This window comes from Lobosporangium transversale, assembly GCF_002105155.1.
Source record: "Lobosporangium transversale strain NRRL 3116 chromosome Unknown BCR41scaffold_34, whole genome shotgun sequence".
Classification (NCBI taxonomy): Eukaryota; Fungi; Mortierellomycota; class Mortierellomycetes; order Mortierellales; family Mortierellaceae; genus Lobosporangium; species Lobosporangium transversale.
Window position 1 is genome coordinate 442,983 of NW_019029012.1, and position 25,017 is coordinate 467,999.

The 25,017-nt window shown below is 42.7% G+C and overlaps 6 protein-coding genes across 6 annotated transcripts; all 6 read left to right on the plus strand.

Annotated features, from left to right (window-relative positions):
* Positions 1–103: 103 nt before the first annotated feature.
* BCR41DRAFT_388381 (hypothetical protein) lies at positions 104–2,374 on the plus strand (the record flags this gene model as incomplete). The annotated part of the gene is made up of 8 exons (XM_022027997.1): positions 104–366; positions 520–672; positions 838–972; positions 1,168–1,236; positions 1,391–1,492; positions 1,699–1,890; positions 2,218–2,230; positions 2,306–2,374. 8 exons carry the CDS (start codon positions 104–106, stop codon positions 2,372–2,374), a joined length of 996 nt encoding a protein of 331 aa, XP_021878897.1.
* A 4,461-nt stretch (positions 2,375–6,835) lies between these two features.
* On the plus strand, positions 6,836–8,479 carry BCR41DRAFT_139399 (hypothetical protein). Its single transcript, XM_022019531.1, has 2 exons — positions 6,836–7,580; positions 8,279–8,479. The coding sequence occupies exons 1-2, from the start codon at positions 7,015–7,017 to the stop codon at positions 8,325–8,327; spliced, it is 615 nt and encodes a 204-aa protein (XP_021878898.1). The 5' UTR covers positions 6,836–7,014; the 3' UTR covers positions 8,328–8,479.
* An 82-nt stretch (positions 8,480–8,561) lies between these two features.
* On the plus strand, positions 8,562–10,368 carry BCR41DRAFT_358710 (hypothetical protein). The gene is made up of 2 exons (XM_022025097.1): positions 8,562–8,815; positions 8,937–10,368. Exons 1-2 carry the CDS (start codon positions 8,631–8,633, stop codon positions 10,273–10,275), a joined length of 1,524 nt encoding a protein of 507 aa, XP_021878899.1. The 5' UTR covers positions 8,562–8,630; the 3' UTR covers positions 10,276–10,368.
* Positions 10,369–10,588: 220 nt separating this feature from the next.
* On the plus strand, positions 10,589–12,590 carry BCR41DRAFT_358711 (methyltransferase TRM13-domain-containing protein). Its single transcript, XM_022025098.1, has one exon. It carries the CDS (start codon positions 10,658–10,660, stop codon positions 12,581–12,583), a length of 1,926 nt encoding a protein of 641 aa, XP_021878900.1. The 5' UTR covers positions 10,589–10,657; the 3' UTR covers positions 12,584–12,590.
* Positions 12,591–12,986: 396 nt separating this feature from the next.
* On the plus strand, positions 12,987–15,669 carry BCR41DRAFT_358712 (ATP-grasp domain-domain-containing protein). The gene is made up of 5 exons (XM_022025099.1): positions 12,987–13,084; positions 13,714–13,867; positions 14,283–14,382; positions 14,539–14,969; positions 15,068–15,669. Exons 1-5 carry the CDS (start codon positions 13,040–13,042, stop codon positions 15,655–15,657), a joined length of 1,320 nt encoding a protein of 439 aa, XP_021878901.1. The 5' UTR covers positions 12,987–13,039; the 3' UTR covers positions 15,658–15,669.
* Positions 15,670–16,580: 911 nt separating this feature from the next.
* Positions 16,581–18,546, plus strand: BCR41DRAFT_398884 (hypothetical protein; the record flags this gene model as incomplete). Its single annotated transcript, XM_022029006.1, has 5 exons — positions 16,581–16,794; positions 17,180–17,202; positions 17,312–17,375; positions 18,086–18,190; positions 18,308–18,546. 5 exons carry the CDS (start codon positions 16,581–16,583, stop codon positions 18,544–18,546), a joined length of 645 nt encoding a protein of 214 aa, XP_021878902.1.
* Between the last annotated feature and the right edge of the window lie 6,471 nt (positions 18,547–25,017).

Genomic DNA, 25,017 nt, shown 5'->3' on the forward strand with positions numbered 1-25,017 from the left:
AGCATTGTGGACATTGAGCTTCTGAGATGACCTCGAATGAAAAAAGCAAATAATATAGCCCGGTTCGTTTGGTTATGACACAGTTCATTTGTTATATTTTAGAATGGATTCTAAAAATGGACGATCCTGCCCCACTCGCACTCAATTCATACATCCACGGCACGTTGGTGATCACAGTCGCCCTAGTCTTGGTATTCATGATCATCAACGTTTGGTGCCAGGTTATCAGGCCTTAGTGACGAAGAACAACAACAGCGTTTGCATCAAAGAGTCCGGCTGGATCTGTCATCCAAGAAATGTCCTCTTCCTCTCTTCATCCTGGCTCACGACAGACTCGAAAGGACAAAGTGAACAGTGCAGCTCGTGGTAGATTTCGATTCTGGACTTTAATGCAGTCTACCCACGAAGGTTAAAAGGACAATGATTAGATGTGCACATACAAAAACAGTCCTGTTCTGTGCGGAGCAGAGGCAAGTATACATATTCTGATATGCAATAGCTTGACAAACCCCTTGAAAGGCTCTTGCAGGTCGTTCTTCGCGCGTGGCAAAGTATAGAGCTTCTGGGGTTTCATAAGCAGCACGCACAGACTCTGTTGCTGGATGGAACTGGAAGAAATCGAATCCTGAGTCTACTTGAGCCGGCACAGCTGCAGAGAATGAGTGCAGGTCTGTAAGCATAAGAAAATACATGGGCGTCAAAAGATAGTTGAGACCTCAGACATCCTGTTGTGCACGGTTGTGATGGTCTCAAGCAGTCAGTGCTTTTCGCCGGTGCGCTTTTTCACCAATGTATCAAAGTCTGGATATATATTTTTTTATTAATGGACTTGACTAGCGCGATACACCGCAGGTCCACTAGTAGTATGATGTATCCTAACACAATAATACCCTGGTACGGCCTTGGTACACCACATCGGAAACCACCGATAGTGAACCGCACTGGAAAAAAAACCCTCTTACAATTCACCAGGTTTACATGGGGTTGTTGACGCGATTTCCTTTATTTCCATGAACCGAATCATGAGAGGAAATAAGAGCGATTTGCCACTACTCGTATGCATTCAATGAAGTCTCAATATGCTTCATTGCTGTGTTGACTACATCCTAAATATTCTGGGCACGCTTTGTAGTACCAATAAAGCTGATTGATGGGTGTTTACTTCAGAGCAGGTCTAATCTTGATTAAAGGTTACTGTGATCGACAACCACCATGGCTCAAACAAATGAGAGTTAGGTATATTAAAAGTACTAGCTTTCTTTTTCATAACGCTCTCTGTAGACTCTTGCTTTATTTCTTTATTCTGCTCGCCACCACATGCAATTCTGGTTTTATTTCTGTCAGTTGTTCAGTTGTAAAAAAAAATAAAAAAAAATAAAAAATGGTTTAGGTTTATTTGCCTTTTGCCTTCTAGTTATATTCGCCCTGCTTTGAATCCAAAGGAGACCAATGACCACTATCTCAATGCTGTTCTTCAAGAGATATTAACTTCGTCTTGACTTGAATTTGGAAGAAATGTTCTATTATTGTTGCTTTCAATTGATCAGACTCAACTTACTTTTGGATTTGGCGTGAGACATAAAATAACAGCATGACCAATCAAAAGTAGGCGATGGATGCTGTGCTTCAAAGCCGACAAATGAGGTGAACATCAGGACACCCTTTTCCAACTACATGTATTACATAGTATGTAAATAGCGTACATGCATCTATATACTTATCGGCACATTACTTGACTCTGGCTCCTCGGAGACATACATCACGCGTTGTACAAATCTTGCTAATTGGCACATGTGCCTATTCTCTTGAATTAGGCTACATAGTAGACGTAGATTCACCCGGTTCAAAGTACAACACCTCAGATATGTGTTTAGCTCACTTGAGAGTGGAGTAAGATTGTTATCAGCTGATGATGGAGCCATGATGTTTTATCCGATGCAACAAAGATGAGTGAGTATCAATTAATTACAAAAAGTAGTTATAAAAAGCAATTATATATATGACAACCCATATTAAAAGTTGCTCTTTAACCCATTTCTTGCATCTTTTTCTGCCTCCTTTCTGGGGTCGGTCAACATATGTTTGGGCAGGTTGTTAATAAAGTTAAGATTGCATGAATTCGATGGATGTGATCGCGGGCTGATTGCGAGCGATGGATTGATCTCAGCCAATGTTTGTGGCGAGTAAATAATTATATATATTATATATATATAATAGTGATAATAGTATAGTATATATATATATGTATTATAATAATAATAATAATAATAATAATAATAATAATAATAATAAGCGATTGAGATAGAAAGTGCCTCCTTTTCGCTTGAATGGTTTGTGCACGGATAAAGTGCGTAAAGACATTGTTACAGTTTGAATGCACACATGCCAACGAACGACGTTCGCTTCCTTTCTCATTCTTTTTTTAAACTGTGTCACAAAATCACCGTTGTCTTCTCTATCTAGAGGAAATCAGTACATGAACATGCACACACATAATGTTAACATTTATTAATGTTTTTTAAAGAGAGAGAGAGAGAGAGAGCCTTTTCTTTTTGAGAGAAACGACAAAGACTAACAGAAGTAGGCATTGTTGAGCATTGCTCTATGCTAGTTGCCTATACCAGTGGCATGAGAAAGTCAAGATGCTCAAGAATAAAAGGTATACATGTATATTATATTTGAGCCATGCATGTACACAGTAAGGCTGCCCCCGGAAAACCAAGAGTGTTTATTGAAAAGAAGAAAAAAATCAGGTTCCCTTGTTTTCAAATGTCTGTTTATTCTTTATTCTGATGCTGCATATCAATACAATATAAATATAATATAAAAAAAAAAAAAAAAAAAAACAACAACAACTATTTTCTGTCTGTCTCCTAACAGAGGAGCGCCCATCTACTGATCATCCCAAAGTCAATGGAATATCTTTCCCCTTTCATGATAGATTGAACTAATCTCTTGTCGTTCCCAAGATGCTGTACTTGTCTTCCTGCAGCATTACATATTGAACTGATGAATCTCGGAGGAAGATAGCCATTTATACCAGTCGAGTTCTACTTTTATGTGTACCAAATTGGGTGTAAAAATAAACAGCGCGGGAACTCATTGGATTTTGTCATCTATAATGTTTATTTCGAATAAAGAGATTTTCAATGTCCATCGAGACGATAACACTTTGAAGCTTGGGACACAAAGGGGAGCCCTGTTCGTCTTTTTTTTTTTTTTTTTTTTTTTTTTTGTTTGGCTCTCGGAAACGATTAAACTTTTAAGACCTCTTTTATTTTTTAAGTATCAGTTTCCTTCTTTTTCTCTGTACCCAAAATGTTACCCAAGAACTAATGCATTGTCGTACCGTACCTGTGCACTCTACCAGGCTCGCACACTTTTCTGGACGAAAACTACCAATGCTGTTCCTAGAGGGATGTACTCAATAGAGTTTTACGTTTTTTTTTTTTTTTTTTTTTTTTTTTTTCTTTTTAACAAGCAAGTATAAATGTATATTTGTAGACCTTTAATTTGATTTCTTTTTTTTTTTTTTTTCTTTTTCTACCATTCAAGTAAAGCAAAATAAGTGAGGAGGCACACGTGTGAATATGGGAGAGAAGTGATTGCGTGCTCGGATGTGGTTATTATATCCAATGCAATGTCTTTTCTTGTCAAACTATGGCAACCCGCCTGGTCTGTCAAAGAGAAAAGAGAAAGAGAAATGAAGGGTGAGCGTGAAGAAAGTACAAGGGAGTATGAGATTTCAGGGGTGCATATCTGATGTTCTTTTCAGCCCATTAATCTTGAAGCTCAATCATCAGTCGTTGACGATAATGGGGTGTTCTTGTCCAATTATAAGGCAGTGACATGCGAATGTTAGTCAGTGCCTGAATGTTCTTTGTTTACTGCTGTAACTCTTTTACCAATGACCACTGGGTTCGTTCGCGGAGCGAAAAGAGCAAAGTAAAACTGAAAGGCGAAGGGGGAGAGAAGAGAGAGAGAGAGACATGTATGTATGCACTGAAGGGACTTGATCGAGAAGAAAAAGGTCGTACAAAGTTCAATACAAATCCGACCAGTTATTATTCTATTCGCACTTATTTTTTTTCCCTTCACTTCACATTCAGTCCAATGCCTTGCCACATTTGCATTAACACATTTTTTTTTCTTTTTGTTGTTGCTCACTCATCCATTCCAAAACAGAGAGCACAAGCTTCGATTGTCGATTGGACGGCATTTATTGCATGCAGTTTGATGTGCAGACATGGAAAAAGAAATTGAAAATAAAAGCTTGAGAGACAAAGGTGGCATGACCAGAAACAAAAAAAAAGAAAAAAAGAAAAAAAAAGTATGATACGTAATGACGATTGGAACAGGAGCAGGAATTTGTCGCGAGTTTTTTATATTATTCGCCGGCCCATGCCTATGCACGAGAAGACCTAAAAAAAAAAAAAAAAAAGCACGGGCATAGTTGAGTAGTGAATATGTTCATGTACGACATTTTTTATTATTTTATGTATGCTATTAAGATGAACAAACATGGATATTAAGCGTGATGGGCGGCAATTATAAATTATATCGGGGCATTCTGTCGTAGGAGATAGGGGCTGAAATGTTGGTAGTATCTATTAATGATAAAACGCGCTTTGGTGATATGTATGTTCTCATATTATATTTAACATTCTATCATCTCTTACTATCTGGATGTATTCAACAAAGAGTTACAGCTGATGGCTTGATCATCTACCTTTTTATTTCCTGGATGAAATATTATGTGAGATATATATAATTGCAGTGTAGAGCGAATTGAATGAGTGTATTCATTTGAGTATACTCAATTGGCTGTTCATTTGAATGTGCCTGCATGTTTGTTGTTGAGCATATTTTTGCAGGAATGAAAAAAAATAAAAAATAATAATAATAATAAAAGTGGTGCAAAAGATGTTGGGTTAGGGAGAATAGAACGGTTGTCGAAAATCTACATGTGCCATAGACCATGCATGGTCCAATGTGCGCCAACCAATGGTCTTGCTTCTTGATGTTCATTGTTTTTTTTTTTTTTTGCTTCTAAATTTTCTCTCTCAGAAAGATAGAAGGAAGGAAAGGAGGCAAGTAAGGAGAGAAGGCGGTGTGTGTGTGCGCAAACATGCCATTGCAAAGAAAATACAATGGGATAGGAGGGATCAGGCCAGCAAGGAGAGGAGGGGGGGACACACGCCCCATTCGGAGATGACAGACAAAACATTGAAGGTTCGGTAAAATGTTTATTTGTAATAATATTAAATAATATTAAATTAAATTGAAATAGTTTCTTCCACACTATTGAATCGAGGACGACACGTTGGATGAAGGCAAAGGGGCCAAGGTCGGTCTCGCCATATCCTTTTTCTTTTTCTTTATCTTTTTGTTCATCAATGTCACTCTCTATCCTTGTTTAGTGAGGATCAAAAGCACCGTGAATGTGAGCACGAATTCAAATGTTGTGTGATGTGCTGGGTTTTTTTTTGGTTTATTTATCTGTTACTCAAGGCCAAGGTCATGACAAGAGAGAGAGAGAGAGAGAGAGAGAGAGAAGAGCGAGAGAGAGAGAGAGAGAGAGAGAGAGAGGAAAATGATTCGCTCAATGTTTTCATTTATGTGGATGTGGGTGTGGGTGTGGATGTGGATATGGATGCAGATGCGGATGAATGAGAGTGAGTAAGAGATTAGTTTTAGTTTAGTTTTAGTTCTTTTTCCCATCATCAGACTCTTCTTTATTCTTTCATGATAAAAGATGTCTGTCTATCCAATGCGATTATACATGATTATATATACATTAGGATTGGATGTGATATGCAATGCGATAAATACAAGTAAACATTTAATAAAGACATTTCATTCATTCATGCACACGATGGTTTGAGCATGTTATTGCCCTCCATGCCTCCATGCTCGCTTGCCTTGCTTTGCTTTTGTTGCTTGTTTACTTGTTTTGCTCTTCTTCTACAACCTTGGACACTTTCAACGCCATCTTAATTCACTTTGTAATATTTTATTTTACCTTATTTTAGTTTAGTTGTTTGCTTTTTAGAACTGGTTACTTTCTTTTTTCTTCTTCTCTTCTTTCTTCCTCTTCCCTTCTTCCTTTTCTTCCTTTCTTCCTTCTTTGTTTCTTCCCCTCCATCCTTCCTCTATTCTTGTTCTCCATCCTCCTCTTCCTTCCTCTATTCCTTCTCTTATTCATCTTCTCATTTGCTCCATCTACTGCCATTTCCTTTGAAGGTGTGCTTCTGCTCATTCATTCTCTTTCTCCATTTCACACCCTTTTTTTTTTTTTTTTTTTTTTTTAAACATTCAAAGACTGGTTGCTTGCTTACTTGATTGATTTGATTTGATATGATTTGATATGATTTGATTTGATATGATTGATATCCTCGTTATCTTTCTCTCGGTGCATGGTGTCAATCCTCTTCACTCCCGTTGCTTCTTGTTGACGCTGTCTCTTTCCCGCAGACAAGCAAACAAGCAATAAACTAAAATAAAGTAAAAAAGGGGATTGACTTTCAAGGGAACATTTCAATTACCTTTTTTTCATCATTTATCAGCAAGAAAGCATTCACATCCACACTTGATCATATCATCAACATTATGCCTATCATAATCCATCATTCCGTCTCTCTCCTTCCCCTATTCTTCTCTACCAGATAAAATCACACATTCACACTTTCAGCGTCTTGTTTCTCTTACTGTCCTTGCTTCTGTTCCTGTACTTTGATCGGTCTCCTTCTCCTCCTCTTTTTTTTTCTTTTTCTTTTTCTTTTAGCGCCCTTGACTTTCCAGTGCTCATCCATATTCTCCCGGTCCTCTCCAGCAAAAAAAAAAAAAAAAAAAAAAAAAAAAAAAACACTCCCGTTCTTCTATTCCCCCCCTTACTTTTTATTTATTTTTTTCTTTTTATTGACGCCTTTTCTTCTCTTTTTCTTTTTCATTCTCTACATCATAGCAGGGCAAGATAAGAAACAACCCTATAAAAGCAAAAACGGAAAAAAGAAAATGACTACCGCTACTTCGCCCCCAGTAAACCTGGCTGAGCACTCCAGAGACCGTTCTGCATCCAATGCGTCAAAACATGCAGACTACCCGGATAGGACCGAACCACGGTCGGGAATGACCATGGACTATACCATCAACGCCAGCGGTACGCGTCATCAACAACCATTACAACACTACAACGAGCACGGAAGCGGCTATTCTGAGTATCATGATCAGCAACAACAACAACAGCAACAGCATAATGACAACACCAGCAACGGTAATGGCCATAATAACCATTACTCCACTCTCCCAGTATCCTCACAATCTCATTACCCACACGTATCCACTTCCAATGGGCCTTACCTTCCCCCGCCTATCCAGACCGCACCATTCGGTAATGGTCCTCAAGCCAATGGACTTCACTCTCATTCTCAGACCCCTATAGTGTCGCCTTCACCACTCTCCTCTGGTAACAATGCCCATGCTTACCAACAACAACAGGGGCACTACGACTATGATCAGTACCATGCCCAACCCTATCATGCACAACATGCATCATACCCACAGGATCATCATCCACATCTGTAAGTATCAAACAGTTGGACAAAAAATTATTTTCTCTCTCTCTCCCCAGAGGGTGGCGACACAAAAAAATTGAATTTGAGAGTGCTGTGCTTCTTATGCTGATGGTAATTGTGTCCCTGTGGCCAAAGCAGGCGTGGTACAAGATGTGATGTGACAACAGGCACACAGACACTAGGCGATTCTTGTGAAACTGGCCAGGATTATGTTGCACCGCCACATTATGATCGCTTACTTCTTTTCCAGGAGTGAATGCAGATGGGAGGTGTAGTATCATCTTTAAAAGTGAAATAGATCGCGGTAAAAAAAAAAAAAAAAAAAAAAAAAACCTGCCTGATGCGGTAAAGATGTGGAATTCTGACCGAAGAAAGAATCCTTTCCGTCGATATTTTTTTTTTTTTTTTTTTTTTTTTTTTCCCATTGGGTATGGTTTCTTTATGGTAGATGAATATATTCCAAAAAAAAAAAAAAAAAAAACCTGTATTTCGTGTATTGAGAAAAGCTCTACCGAGAATGGGAATGCCCCTGCCTAGGCTGCTCAATCCATGTGAGCAGCAAGATTGATGATGTTGCCCATAATGTCAGCAATAATGCTTCTAGTTCAAATTCAACACTCGGCAATGGGTCGTCCTCTACCTCGTTAACACACTATTCGAGGTTATCAAAGGTGGATGATTTTATTTTAATTTTTTTCAAACAGTTGTTTCAGGTATTTTAGTGGATTGTTCAGAGTTTGCAACTTCAGATGAGCTAGCCACTCTATCAACATAGAAGGAGAGGGGCGGAGTGGAAGGAATGCCAAATGTGAGGAACAAAAAGTGCTGAAACTCTTGTCCTTGTACAGCATCAACAATGTGAAGAAGATATGACGTCGTCACGATGAGTGCTTCAGATTTTGGGCAGTCGTGCGTACAGAGAAATCCCCTTCCTTTCCTGCCAGTTGTAACTTACTCATTTCTCATTACTAATTTCCTAATAGGAACCACCCATACAACAATCATCATGGCAATCCCGACGATCTGCCCGAGAGTCCAATCGTAGGTCCTGATGGCATGCCCATCAATGGACGGGACCCCAGTACAGCCTATTCTACCTCAGCTCCTTCTCCAACATCGGCACAAGCAATGTTTGCAAACCGCACAAAACGTCGATCTGAAGTATTCGCTCCTCACGAAAGTCCTTATTTTTATCCAGCCCAACAGCACTACAACCTTTGCAGCATGGATCGGTCCACAAGGTACGAACTCCAACTGACATCGATGCTAACGAGCTTACCTCCTTTCTTCCTTTTGTTTTTGATTATCCATCCATGTAACTCATAACCTTTATTTTATTGTCGATCACCTGTTCATATTCAGCTACAACATCAAGATTGCAGCCAAGATTGATCGCGGATTCTTTTTGGCGGCAAATGATTGGACATGTTACCGTCGCAACTATTTCCAGATCAGTGCCTCCTTCTCCATCCATGGTCTTGACACCTCTATGCATCCAGAAGTCCCATGTCTAATGGACCGCAACGGCGAATTCGTTCAAGTCAACAAATTCTTGATTTGTATTGGCGCGCAGATTCAAAATGGAGAAAAGGCAATTGAGCTAGTTCAGCATACCCCCAAGCGTGACAAAGGCCCACAGATTACGCCTAGGCCGACACCTCTTAGAGCTGGAGGCGATCTGAGCATGTACTCTTCAGGATCAAATCCTAATGTAGTTACATTCGAACGTGTGCAGTTCAAAACGGCTACAGCAAACAACGGTAAGAGAAGAGCAGCCCAGCAATACTACCAGGTCCATGTGGATCTGTTTGCAGAGACCAGTATGGGTGAAATGGTTCTGGTCGCGAGATCCTTCTCTGCTCCTTTGGTTGTTCGTGGCCGATCTCCTGGTCATTACGCAGACAACGAAGAGAATGCCGGATCCGCTACGCAGCCCGTCGATGATAGATATTACAGGAACGATAGCATCAGCAGCAATGGAGGAACTGCTCCATCAGTGAATGGCGACTATCCTTATTACCCCAACTATGGATACGGATCGTCATATCAGTATCAGTCTCTCGGGTCAGCCTCTCATATTGCTTCACAGTCCGATCCCAATTATTATGAGCGTCATGGCTCAGAATCGTCATATCCAACCAGCCCACTGTCACCGCAGGCGAGGCACCCAGGGTCATATATGACCCCACAAATCCATCACGGCTTCTCACCTGCTTCGGTTTCGCCAGATATGTACAGCCCTCCTAGTTTCATCGGCGCAGGCCCAGAAAGTCCGATCAATCGTCTTCCTCACGACGGGCACTATACCTATGGATCCTCACCATACTCACAATATCCTCAGCAACAGCAACAACAAGAGGATGCTCAGGGACAATACCCTGCACAATATGAACCAGAAGATCATGAGGCGCAGATGGCCGGATTGAGAATTCACTCACCTGTGAGCCCTGGTAGTCCAGTGCAAGCATCTGCTCGTCGCCAGTCATTTAGCTCGTCTTTATCATCCAAAAAGGTTGACCGAAATGTTGTCGGCCCTGCTCGCAAACCCCGTTCGATCTCAATGTCTGGTATCAGCAAGCGTGCACCAAGTAAAACACGTCCATCATCATCCAGAACTGTTCCTGTGAGTCCCACTAAGGAGTCTATGAAAGGTCTTGGGATCTCAACCGATCGTATTTTGGAAGAAGAACACCAGTCATGATTAGCACATCAAGAAGGCTTTAAAGCTTTTGTATTTTTTTTTTTTTTATCATCTTGATACATTTTTTCGCTGCATCTTTTCCTAGTTCTCCCCTTCATTTTCTTATTGTTCTCCACTATTCCCTCCGCCACATGTCTACTCTATTTTTTTTTTTTTCTTGTTTGTCATCACTATTTACTATATGCAGCATGCCTTCTTCCTTTCTGTCTTTCATTGACAGGCTATTTAACCAATGCCTAGTTTTCAGCAATTTGGATAAAAGTAAACGCGCAGGTCCGCGTAATACCAGTAAAAAATGCTTACACAAAATTAGTGACAACGTTTTCACATAAGCTTTTCTCAAATCACAAAAAGTTTTTTTAAATATGACCCTGCTTCATCAATGCAGTATCATCCCGTCATTTGCCAGCATGCAGTCTGGGGAAGCAAACAGCAGCGCTTCCGTCATTGCAAATTACCAGCGAAGCTTTCACCTCTTCTGTTGGAACAGATTCAGCAACTTGAGGAACGATGTTTTGTGAATGGATCTGAAATCTCATCGCATGGTAGCGGAACAGTTCAGATCACAGAGAAGGAGCTCCAAAACCAATTGGAAGGTTATCTCGACTTGCGGAGCAAGCTCCTACAGCCCTTGTATGATGCCCAGCAAATTCTGTGTGGACATCATCAGAAAGAGTTTCTCCGAGAACAGGCGGCGCAAGAGCTTATACAGAAGGAAAAGGCTGCTGGTATCTACCAGGATCCTGAAACCAAACGACTGAGCAAAGATCTACCCATCGATCCAAAAGATATCCCAAGCGATTTCCTTAGAGCTATTGAAAGAGTCTTTTCCAAAGCACCTTCATTGATCATTCAACAAGTGTTGGATCACTGGGATGGACCAGATGAGTGGAAACTGGGTCGGGGAGGGACAAAAACGAGCTATTGTAATAGTACTATTGATGATGGTGATCAAGATCCCGTTGGCGAGGAGAAAAAGCTACGAGTAGAAGAGTTTCCATGCCATGAGTCTTTCGAGGCTCTTTTTGCGGATGCTGGGACAAAAAAAAAAAGGCATCTGGCTCAAGAGTCCCAACTTATTCAGGCCATGATTTCACACGGCCTTTTAGATTGCGTTTCAAGTCCATTACATGAAGGTAGTGGTGACGCTAGCGATAAGAATAACCACTATGGCCGCACAGCAGGCAGTAACAAAGATAGCCATCAGACAGGGTCAAAACGGAGACCCGTATTTGTAGAATTTGGAGCAGGAACTGGAGGATTATCCAGACACCTCCAGTTAGTGTTGGAAAGCATTGTCTCAAAACGTATCTCAGGACCTTTAAATACATCAACCACACCAGAACCAGTAGGGCCAGTAGCAGCAACCTTGCAGACAAAGTTAAATCACACTAGTTTGGCGAATAGCGTCTATGAACCATATAATTTTGTGCTCCTTGACCGCCAAAAGTTCCGTTCGAGAAATCAGGTTGATTACATGATTCGCACACAAGCTAGACCTGTTAAGCCTCGGCTGTTACGGATCACTAAGGATGTGCGAGAGCTTAAGCTCAAAAATTTACAGCTCATCCACGAGGTCGAACCTGGTGTGGCATGGCGCGAGTGGACAGAAGGTGGAGGAGAAGTGGATCCACAAGATCAGTCAACTTTGATCCCCACCCAGTATATCTGTATTTCAAAGCACTTTTGTGGGTCGGCAACAGATCTTGCTCTATCGTGGATACGAGAGCAAAGGCAGCAACAACAACAACAGGGAGAGATGCAATCCAGATCCAAAAGTTTAGACAGCTACTCAATCTGCTTTGCCACATGCTGCCATGGTATTTGCGAACCTTCACTTGTAGCTAGACCTTACTTAAAGGAGCTTCTGAGTGTAGCAAGCATTAAGAAAAGGAAACGAGTAGAGAATGATCAAAGGAGGGACGATAATCCAGTTTGGCATGGGAAACAACAGATGCAAAATCAACAGGAAGATGAAAAATATGACATTTCAGATGACCAACTAGGAGTATGGATCCCATGGATAATTAAATTAACAGGATGGGCGACATTGGGCAAACAAGAAGAAAGTACACTTGTCGCAAGGCCTGGTAAGGATGCCTCAGGGCCAGGAATTTGGATTAACAAAGATGACGAAGCGACGACATTTACAAGAGACCAGAGACGCGTACTAGGAAAGCGATGCAAGAAGCTGCTAGATATGGCGCGATGCTTGTATTTAATTCGAGAATGTGGCTTCAAGAATGCCGTGGCAATTGAGTACACGGAAGAAAGCGTCGAAAGTGGAGCTATTGTTGGATCCATGTAAATATCAGACATATAAATACATCAAATTAGAATAATACATTAATTTATGATTGTTGTTTTTAAAAGTAACTACGCTCGTGTTACTGGAATCAAAGTATTTTATACTTGATTGAAAAAGTCAAGAGCTTCTAGCAATAACAAGTTACTTTATCGCTAAAACCCTTCCCTCTTCCTATGTATTTTTTCAATGCGAAGCCTAATAGTTTTGTCATATAGGGTGTATAACACATGAATGCGATTACTGACCCCTGGTCTTTGATTTTAAGCGTTGAGGGGATTCGGGATAAACAGAAATGCCACAGTCGTAGATTACGTACACAGATCAATCACGTACAAACGTCGTGTCGTGAATGAAATTGTTTTATTTACTTTCATGTCGGGGACATGATAAGATTCAGATTCGCATCCTCTCTTCTCTCCACTCTTCATTTTTCTCCTTTCTTCCATCCCATCCAACATGTTCCGCACCATCCGATCAGCCTCGGCAATGGCCAAGGCCTTGGTAAGACACGCGCACACACGCCTTGTCTCTTCGCTTATTCCATATATAAATCATCACTGTTTATCAAGTTTGGGGGAGTAACAAAAGTGACCTGAAAATATTTTTTATGGGGAAGGCATTAAGACGCCTTGCATGGACCTGGATCATCACCCATTCAACTTTGGATGACTCGCCTACGACATTAATGTGCCTTTTCATGTCACTCAGTTGATCTGTAGCACTGTCCGAGTTTCGCTAGAACTCCATCCTGCTTCTCACGTTCTTAATCGGCAGAAGGATATACGATATACCCGCTCTGATGAGATCACAATGTTTATAAAATCCCAACAAAGATGTTAAGCAACCATAGTATCTTCTCAATAGCGGCTAGGCACTTAACGATATTCTCGCTTGGTGCTGGAAGAACCCTCATCCTTAGCATATTACGTTGTGTAGGCAGGCGATCAGTCAATCAATTCATTCTTATACATTTCCACTTTTTCCTCTATTTTGTTATATCTGCCTGCGATCTATTCCCACAATCATTTTTAATTATCCCCGTCTCCGTCTCCCGTTCGCTTGCCTCCTTGGAAACAAGGTTTGCTTTATATTTACTAATGGCTCTTTCTTTTTTCGGAATTGCATTACAGCCCCGCGTTAACCCTGCTGTTCAACAGCAGAAGCGCTTCTTGTCCATCCACGAGTACATGTCTATGGAACTTCTCCAGAAGCAGGGGATCAAGACTCCCCGCGGTGGTGTTGCTAAGTCAGGCGCTGAGGCCTATAAGGTTGCTGAGAGCCTCGGTAAGCATTTATGTTTTCATATGATGCTTATAACTAATTTTAGTTTCCCCATGGTGTTGGATTGGGCATAGGAAGACAATATTTTAATTGCTACATGTGACGCAGATCCTTGCAAATGTGTGTACAGATTGTGTAGGACAAAACGACATTTCTGGTGTTCAACTGATAAAAAGGACTGGAATGGATTAATTCTGAATGGGAGTGTGGTTAATTATCGAAATCAGGCTTTCCAAGAAGCTTTTGCGATCAGGAGAAGGCATGCAACATGCAGAAATTGACTGGCCTAGCAACTGTGGGAAACAATGTCAAATAGTTTTTGGTGGATAGAAAAGATGGAACGCATCAAGGAGGATTAAGATCAAATGCAGGCGGCTTTCAGATTCTAACAAGCGACTATGGGTCGTCTTATTAATAGGAACTGAGGACATGGTTATCAAGGCTCAAGTTTTGGCTGGTGGTCGTGGCAAGGGTACCTTCGACTCTGGCTTGAAGGGAGGTGTCCGTACTATCTTCTCGTAAGTTGATCTTATTTGATGATGGACACGCTTCAAATGGGAGCTATTCCCGCTTATTTTTTTATTTTTTATTTTTATGTTTGTTTTTTTCTATAAAAAAAAAAAAAAAAAAAGTGCTATTTTTTAACAGTTTGATTTGTGCTGTGCTCAATTTAGCCCTACTGAGGCCAAAATGTTCGCTGACCAAATGCTTGGCCACAAGCTTGTTACCAAGCAGACAGGTGCTGCTGGTAAGATCTGTAACGCGGTCTATATTTGTGAGCGCAAGTACGTCCGTCGCGAGTACTACTTTGCCGTCTTGATGGACCGCAAGTCTCAGGGTCCCGTCATGGTTGCCTCATCCCAAGGTGGTGTTGACATTGAGTCTGTCGCTGCTGAGAACCCTGAGGCTATTCTCCAGTTGCCCATTGATATCAACAAGGGCGTTGACCGCGCCGCCGTCCGTGACCTTGCTGAGCGTATGGGATTCACTCCCAAGTGCGTCGATCAAGCCACCGATACCATGATCAATCTCTACGATCTCTTCATGCAGAAGGATGCCACTATGGTTGAGATCAACCCAATGGCCGAGTCCTCTGATCATGAAGGTAACTTTTTTTTTGACTTCCATGGCCTTGTTGTGAAACTTTTGTATGCTTGATCTAATGTCTGGTTACTTTGTTCGTCTACCTCTTTCTTCCAATAGTCATCTGCATGGATGCCAAGATCAACTTTGATGACAATGCTGAGTTCCGCCAGAAGGAAGTACACGGCCTTCGAGATGTCACACAGGAGGATCCTCGTGAAGTCGCAGCTGCCAAGTACAACTTGAACTACATTGGATTGGATGGATCCATTGGATGCCTCGTCAACGGAGCTGGTTTGGCCATGTCGACCATGGATATCATCAAGTTGCACGGCGGTGAACCTGCCAACTTCTTGGATGTCGGTGGTGGAGCTACTGCTGAGCAGGTCACTGAGGCCTTCAAGATTATCTCCTCGGACCCACGTGTGACCACTATCTTTACCAACATTTTCGGAGGTATCATGTCTTGCCGTGTTATTGCCCAAGGTATTATTGCTGCTGCCTCGACTCTTCAGCTTCAGATCCCTCTTGTAGTCCGACTCCAGGGTACTGAGGTCGATGAGGCCAAGAAGCTAATTGCTGAGTCTGGTCTTCGTATCATCACTTCAGATGACTTGGATGATGCTGCCAGCAAATCAGTCAAATTGAGCAAGATGGTCAACATGGCTCGTGAAGCTAAGCTTAATGTTAGCTTCGAGTTGCCTTTGTAAAGAAAAAAAGAAAAAGAAAAAAAAAAAAAATAAGAATAACATGGTACATCCTCTCCCCCTTTTCGCCACTTTGTTTTTTGCTATCCATGTTTAATTCAGTTCGATAAAGTAAGATCAGAAGGATCTAAGATAGGATAAAAGTAATAAATATAAAAAATGAAAGAATCACTAGTAAAACTGCTTTTCTTCATTAATGGTGCTCATTATTAATTTTCTTGATTATAAGGGCCTACTAGGTCATGTAGGGTTTATTTATTAGTTTCGCAACCAAATTTACATCAAGAGCCTGATGTGTTTTTGAAAAATGACCATTTTGTTTTCGCCTTCAGAACCTTTTCCATAGTACTGTGACTGATTTTAAATAAAGACTTAGACATTCATGTCAAGTATCCGCATTGCAACCATTCTCTCAAACCTCGCCAACGCTCGACGGCTTCGCGACAGAAGGGGGATAATACAGCTACCTCGACTCCAGAATAATCGTATCGATTTAGAAACACTTCCTGACGCAGATTTCCGTATGGTGTTCAGGTTTATCAAGGGACAAATGTGAGAAATAATCACCCACCTTTGGTTTCCTGAATACTTTCAAACTGTCCAGCGCGACACCGTTAGTGCCTTTGAAGTATTAACAACCTTGCTGTATCAACTTGCATTTCCTTCACGACTTTACATCACAATGCAAGTCTTCGGCTGTTCTATTCCGGTCCTTAGTAGGATATTTAATCTTGTTGTTCGGCTTGTGACCATTCGATGGGCAAGACTCCTTATCTTCGATCCCATCCGATTAACTTGTGCTGCATTTTCTGGATTTGCAAGTAAAATATATGGTGCTGGGGCTCCATTGGATTGCTGCTTTGCTTTCGTCGATGGTACATTGCGCGCTTCTGCTCGCCCAAGTTTCGGCCAGCGCTCAATTTACAATGGCCACTAACTACCACAGCCATGGATTCAAGTACCAATCCTTCCTGACTCCTGACAGAATAATCATTGACTTACGAGGCCCCTACGATGGAAGGATTCATGGTCTGATCACAATGTGGACATCCAGCTTGCATGAAGTTTTAGAGGAACGTACCTGGACAGAAAACGGACAGTCTCTTGTTATTTATGGAGACCCTATCGCTGCACGTACTAGTACTATTTAGAACAGCTCCTGTCCCATTAAGCCCACCACAGCTAACCTATATACCTCCATGTCCAAGCATCGAATAGCTGTAGAGTGGGGCTTTACGAGGATGTTCGCCTTCACTGATTTTAAAAAAAAACCTCAAGGTACTGCTTTCACCCGTTGCCTGATACTATCAATGTGCGGTGATCTTTAAACATCCATACGTGCTACAATGGATCAAGTACATCATCTCATTTTGAGGTTGATCCCCCTGCAATTGATGAATATCTCCAGCCTGGTCTATACGACGAGGTTCCCTATCACGAATAAATTTATTTTTTTATTTCTTGGATAAGAATTCAAGAATTGCCCTAGCAACAGCATGTTGCCCTGATCTATCTTGCTGTATAGTTCTTAGTACCTCATTAATGCCAGTATGTAATTCTACCTCCGCAGCTTTTACATGCTCCAAGTACTCCTTTGTTTCGATAATTAGTTTATCTAGCTGTACGTCTGAGTTTGAGTTGTTGACTTGTGTCTGAGGGAGATGAATCTTCGGGAGATTCTGAAGAATACCTTCGTACAGTCCGTGACATTGCAGCAGCTCGTAAAGCTTCACCATCTCTCAACTCAAGCCATACCCCATGTTGACTATAACAGATCAGGATCTAGGAGAGCAACAGCAGCTTTGTTTGAGCCTCCGAGAGCGCGGACCCTCCCGTTTCAGCTTCTTCTGTGCTTCCTGAATATTGTCAGGTCTTCAAAAAAAAAAAAAAAAAAAAAATTATGAAATTTAATGTAAGCTTTCGAACAATACACTTAGGCTCATTCCCATCCCTCTCCGTAAGTGCATGTTTATCATAATGCCCCTATTTTTGGATGCTACCTACTGGAGGTAGCCTAGGGCTGGTACATAACTTGACCTTTTACTATACCTCGGCAAGAAAGGTGTTGCGATTAGCAGTCATTTACATGGGTTTTTACTATAGCTAAGATTTTTACCCTTTTTATTTAACGAAGATCCCCGGATCATAATAAAGACATCTTTCTTTCGTTCTCGTTACTTATTATGATCCTGGCATATTTCAAAAGGAAAGTGATTAAGAGTTGGAGTTACTCATCCACCTGACTGAATCAAAAATATGCTATCTCTTACCTTAACTTCAAAGAAAATTCACTAAAAATATCACCTACAAGTCATTCCGTGTAACCATCTTGTTTATTGGAAACCGTATCCCGTCAACATTTTGAGGCTGTTTTTTCTGAGGAAAAACAGAAGAGATATCAAAATCAACACCTATAAACTTAAACTTAAAGGAAAAGGAAGCTGGAGCCCTGGTGTCAGTTCCCGAGGCAATCGCCATGATTGGGTCCAACAACGCCTTTCTCAAGGCCTACAGAGCACAAAGGAACAAGAAAAAGGTTTGTATTTAATAAAACTAAATTTGCTACTATCACGGAATGTAATTTAAGAACCACAGTTTGCTGCTCAAATAGATCTTTTTTACTCGATTCTGCCTTGTACGATAATGCCGAAAGTGAATAAATCAGCCAAGGGGCCAATCTCTAAATCTTCAACCACGGACAATCAATCTCCAGCAAAGCCCAAGAACAATGAGTCTACCGAGCCATTCAAATTGAGTTTCTATTGCATTGTAGAGGAACAATCGGAACCCTTCCCAGGGGACATTCTCGCTAACCAAACTATTGACGATTTAAAGAAGGCCATCAAAGCAGAGAAGCCTGGCCTCGATCATGTCGCCGCTTGTAATAACTAAGAGAGACAAAAGATGATTTTATTATAATTATTAAAACAAGCCTTTTTATAGGCTTAAGGCTATATACTGTCACACCTTCCCATTTTAAAAAAAATTATAGTCTATGTGTTTTCTTGTATTTCTTCAGTATCCTGGTGCAGTTTGTAAGGGTGCTCTCTGGCTGCCAAGTGGAGTCCTCTCTAGGGTAGCCTTTCCATTTAATGAGGAACTCCTGGCGATTGCTACTGAATCGATGGTCTAAAATAGCTTCGACCTCGTATTCCCCTTCATCATCAATAATTTCAGGCGGCGGCCGTGCTGGAACTCTGGGCCCTAAGGCCTCTGGCGATGGAATGTATTTTTTAAAACGGTCCACATGGAACACATCATGGATCTTCATCGTATTTGGAAGTTCTAATCGGAATGATACAGGCGAGATTTGTTCGACAATGGTATGAGGCCCAGCGAATAATGCTCGGAGCTTTTCCGTCGGCCTGTTCTTATCAGCGTCAACGGTGATATCATCTGTGCTGAGTAGTACCTGGTCTCCAACAGTAAATGAGTGATCACGTCGGCGAGCATTTGCGCCTCTTGCCTGCCTCTCTCTTGCTTCTTCCATGGCTTCCTTTGCCAACGTAAGCGCCGCGCTTTGGGACTCCAAAAATTCTTTCACACTAGGGTTTGATGATGTGTGGATGGTAGGTTGTAGAAGAGATGCTGGGACACGCGGGTTAAATCCAGCATTCAAGAAAAAAGGTGAAAATCCAGTTGACGCGTTAACCGAGTTGTTGTAGGCAAATTCAGCAGCGGAAAGCAATAGGTCCCAATTGGTTTGTCGTTGATCTACAAACGCACGAAGGATTGTTTCCAATGTCTGGTTGGCGCGTTCGGTCTGGCCATCTGTCTGCGGATGAAATGCTGTGGACAAGGCGAGTTTGCAGCCCATGAGCCGATGGAGTTCTTGCCAGAACTTGCTAGTGAATTTTGTATCACGGTCCGAGACGATGGTTTTAGGCATGCCATGAAGCCTGAACACGTTGTCAAAGAAGATCCTAGCCACATCTGAAGCCTTGTCTTTGGTGGTGCTAGGCACAAAATGCACCTGCTTGGAGAATTTATCAACAAATGCTGTGATGGCGTCGAAACCTCTAGGAGTCTTGGGAAGCTTGACAATAAAATCCATCGTCACAGTACTCCAGCGTTCTTTGGGGGTCGCGAGGGGATGGAGCAGGCCTGCAGGGCGTTGTCGGCTAGGCTTGTTGCGTTGGCAGCTTTCACAGGTTTGGATATAATTGCGAGTATCGCGAGCGATCCTGGGCCAGAATACATAACGACGAAGGATATCATAGGTCTTATCGAATCCGAGATGTCCGGCTATAGCGGAGTCGTGAGCGTCGTGGAGAAGGGTAAGACGAATATCAGACTTCTGCGGAATACAGACTAGGTTTGTTCCGCGACGCCAAACATATAAAAGTCCATCATGTAACGAGTAGCGAGGCGGAGGACATTTCTTGAAAAATATTTTGCGGATAGATCGTAACAGTAGAAAAAAGTTAGTGAGAATAAGATGTGGGTCCACACACCACACCCATGGATTCTTTATTCATTTCTGGTAGAGGGGCTTGTACCAGATAACTACATATCTATCTATAAGACAGCATGGGTTCTCATGTCAAAGATTTGTCGCGTCTTAGTGTGCAAGCGAAATCACTATAATAATTTTGTGCAACATAGTATTTCGCCCATATTTCTAGAGCATTCCTTGCAACAGGATATTAACTAGTATAAATAGGTCTACTTTTCTATCTAGTTCTGTAGCATAGTTCCCCCTGAATAAAGATACCTTTATTGCACCCTTAGATCCCCCTAGAACACTACCTTGACTTTTGCATTGGTAGCAAAGGAAACCACGACCACACCCAGAGAACTACAATTACCATTGAATTTCACCCCTCGCCATGGAACACTTGAATAACGCCCTTTCGTCCATCGATCTTCCTCTGAACATTCGCGAAGCCATAGCTACTGCTTTTAATCAGGCCCTCTCTACTGCTAAAGCCAACGAAGCCGCTGAGAATGACCTAGCCAGAACCCTCGCCACGGTCCTAAAGCCACAGAAGCCTACGCCTTACGAAGGAGCTATTAACGCTGTTGCAGCCTTAAACTTTGTCGACAGCCTGGAGGAGTATTACACTATTGTCACACTCACGCCATCCAAATGGGTTCGATACGCTGTCCTCAGTCTCAATGGCGAAGCCAAGGCATGGTGGAGAGATTCCGGGTTGAATCTCGATACACCTTGGGCTGACTTCCGTAAAGCATTCCTCCGTCAGTTCACCCCTCCAGATTCTGCGAATGCAGCTCGCCGAGCGTTGGATAAACTTCGTCAGGGAAGGATGAGTGTGGCAGAATATACGAGCAAGTTTAGAAGCCACCTACGTCTGGCTACAAATCTCGACAAAGACTCTGCTTTGCAAAAATACATGCTAGGCCTTGAGCCCGAAACAAGCAAGCAGGTAAGACTTAGACAGCCAGAGACGTTGGACGATGCCATTGAGCAGGCGACCATTGTCCACAGTATTCTACATCCCATCGATGCCACCCCTGTATCCGCTACCCCGAACGCCTTATCACCCCATCATGAGAATAATTCTGGCCCTACACCAATGGATCTCGATAACATGAGAATGTTGGTTGCCAACCTGTACACCTCTCTCCATCAGCAACGACCAAACAGAAACCACTCCAAGCCAAGCTCGCTACCCAAGCTCACAGCAGCTGAACGAGAACGTTGCGTTCGTGAGGGGCGTTGTTTCAGATGCCGGAACCGAGGTCATAGAGCCGAACAATGCCAACGCACCTCTGTCTTTAATATAGAAAACAATGACCATACGCTTTCTGAGTCGGGAAAAGAGGAGGGCGAGCAGTAAACCAGGCCTGCCTCGCCCCCTCTAGCCCCAGCCTTCAAGCCCTGGATAATAGAGGGCATGGTCAGTTAGTTGATGACTACAAATAAAAATCCTTTGTGCACAAATATAACATCCATGCCCCTTTCTGATCACTCTATTGCTCCCACTGCATCTACTTCCTTACATCTACTCTCTAAGTATTCACCTCATCCTGATCCCCATTCCCCTACTCATTCCTCATTGCTAAAAAACAATCCCCTCTCCGACCCTATTTTCCCCTCCACTGATCCTTTCACTGTTTCCACTTCACTCACTTCCACTCATTCATCTACCCCTAGTTCATCCAATCGCCACTCCCATTGTCGTAACGAAATTCGCCTTCAATCCTTCAGCCTTACCTATGACAAACATAAAAACTCTCGCCGACTTCTTACTTTCATTGGAGCAGTGAATGGTCGACCTGCGCGCATTCTTGTAGATGGAGGGGCCGAAGGCAATGTCATAAGTTCCTCTTTCTGCGAGAACACACATGTTCCGCTAATTGAGGGTAGACCCATTCCTGTCATTCTTCCCAACGGTACCGAGACAATTGCTCAGCACACAGCCACGTTCACCCTCGCCCGCAACGCGTATCAGGATAAAATCAACGCCATTGTTTATCCTCTATCCAAATACGACCTAATTTTGGGTAAACCATGGCTGACGGATATCAACCCTCGCATCAATTGGCGAACAAATGATCTGCATTTTGAATACCAAGGTACCCCGGTCTTGTGGCCTTGCACTGGCATCGACAGGAAGCCTAGACAGCGATCTTCCGTCATATCTGCTCTTAACTTCCTTACCGTTGCCTCGGAACCTGATGCCTCTGTATTCCTCGCCCAAGTTCGAGTTCCAGTACCTGTCTCTAGCAGTAGTTCTGAACTACCGGACTCTATCAAGCAAATCGTTCAAGTCGAATTCCCTGATGTCTTTCCTACAACGCTTCCCGATGGCCTTCCCCCTGACAGAGGTGATAGCATGCGTATAGAGACTGACCCTTATGCTGACCCACCTGTCCGACCTGTCATCAGATTGTCGATCGCTGAGCTTGATGAACTGAAGAAGCAGCTAACTGATCTTTTACAAAAAGGATTAATCTCACCGAGCACCTCACCATACGGTGCTCCAGTCCTCTTTGTGAAGAAAAAGGATGGCTCGCTTCGAATGTGTGTTGATTATCGGGGCCTGAACAAGATCACAAAGAAAAACAGGTACCCCTTACCACGGATCGATGAATTGATCGACAGATTCAGAACAGCTAAATGTTTTACCAAGCTGGATCTACTCTCGGGCTATCATCAAATGCGTGTCCATCCTGATGATAAACACAAGACCGCGTTCCGAACTCGCTATGGCCACTACGAGTTTAACGTCGTACCTTTCGGTCTTACAAATGCACCTGCAGCGTTCTCGACTATGATGCGTAACGTACTTGATCCACTTCTTGATAAATGTGTTGTTGTGTATCTCGATGATATTTTAATTTACTCCGATAACGAGAAAGATCACTTAGAGCACATCCGACAAGTACTCTCCCTCTTGCGTCAAGCTGGGCTTTATTGTAAATTATCCAAGTGTTCCTTCATGCAGGAAGAGACTGAGTTCCTAGGCCATGTCATCTCCAAGGATGGACTCAAGACGAATGGCGGACTTGTCAAGGCAATAAGGGAATGGCCAGTACCAACAACCCAACGACATGTGATGCAATTCCTTGGTTTGACTAATTTTTACCATCAGTACATTTCTCATTACGCTGATATTGCTCTTCCCCTCACACAATTGTTAGGCTCCAATAAGGAATTCCACTGGGGAAAATCTCAACAAGACGCCTTTGAGACTTTGAAAAGAGCAGTGAGCTCAGCACCAGTTCTTAGGATATTCGATCCTGCCCTCTCTACAGCAGTCGAAACAGACGCTTCAGGCTTTGCAATTGGTGCTGTCCTGTTCCAGACGGACCAAAATGGTGAATCACGACCAGTAGCTTTTACTTCACGCAAGCTCAACCCAGCGGAACGCAACTATCCTACACACGAACAAGAACTGCTGGCTGTGGTGCATGCTCTGAAGACATGGCGATACTACCTTGATGGTTCTCACTTTGTCGTTTATACCGACCATGCCACTCTACAACATTTTCCTAGCCAGCCGAACTTGACTCGCAGACAAGCAAGATGGATGGAGTTGCTTCAAGAGTATGATTTCGTATTCAAGTATAAACCTGGTAAAGATAACGTCGTCCCTGATGCTCTTTCACGAAGACCGGACCTCAAGGACTTGGAGGCTACACCTACTACTTTGAACTCCTTGGATATCAATCTAGACCCTGGCATTCGAAAACAACTAGCCAGTTGCTACCTACACGATCCAATTCTAGGTCCCCTCGTGCATCAGTATAAGGATGCCTCTACCTCGGATCGTTACTTCGTGGTGGATGGTCTACTCTGGATCAACGCTGGACAAGGCCCTCGCCTCTGCATACCCAAGGACGACGGACTCCGTTCACAACTCTTGCATGACGCTCACGACGCTCCTATATCAGGCCACTTGGGATTCGATAAAACGTACAGTAGCATGCGACGAACATATTTTTGGCCACGCATGGCGAGGGATATAAAAAAATACATTGCTTCCTGTGAGCAATGCCAGCGTAACAAGCCTTCACTAAAGCCTCCTGCAGGGCTTTTCCAACCTTTGGCAATTCCAAGCCAACGATGGGATACTGTAACAATGGACTTCATTGTCAAGCTTCCGAAGACAGCCAGAGGTTTTGACGCGATTACGGTCTTTGTGGACAAACTGTCCAAGCAAGTTCATTTCTGCGCTAGCCGAACTACCGACACTGCCTCTGATGTTGCACGACTCTTTTTCGACAATGTTTTTAGACTGCACGGCATGCCTCGGACAATTGTGTCAGACAGAGATTCACGTTTCACCGGCAAGTTCTGGACAACGTTGATGAAGCTCATGGGCACCAAACTTAACATGTCTACTGCCTTCCATCCACAATCAGACGGACAAACAGAGCGCGCCAACAGAACATTAGAAGAAATGCTCCGCTCTTACATATCGTACAAGCAAAACGACTGGGATCTTTTACTGCCTATGATGGAGTTCGCATACAACAACTCTGTCAATCCTACGACAGGCTTCTCCCCATTCTTTCTGAACTATGGTCACCATCCACTAGTCCCTGGATCTCTTTTAAAGCCACCTGATACCAATGTTCCGGCTGTCAGTGATTTTGTTCGAACCCAGTCGATGAATTTGGCGCTAGCTCAGGATGCCATCATCGAAGCGCAGAATAGGCAAAAGGCCCAAGCGGACAAAACTCGCAGGCCTGCTACGTTTGCTGTGGGTGACATGGTGCTCTTAAGCTCGGAAAACATCTCTGTCGCGGGACATAAAAATAGGCCGTCGCAGAAACTGGAACCTGAGTACATAGGCCCTTACAAGATCATTTCGAAGGTCAATGAAAATGCCTACAAGCTGGAACTACCGCCTGACATGCATCAGCATCCAGTCTTTAATGCCGATCTGCTTC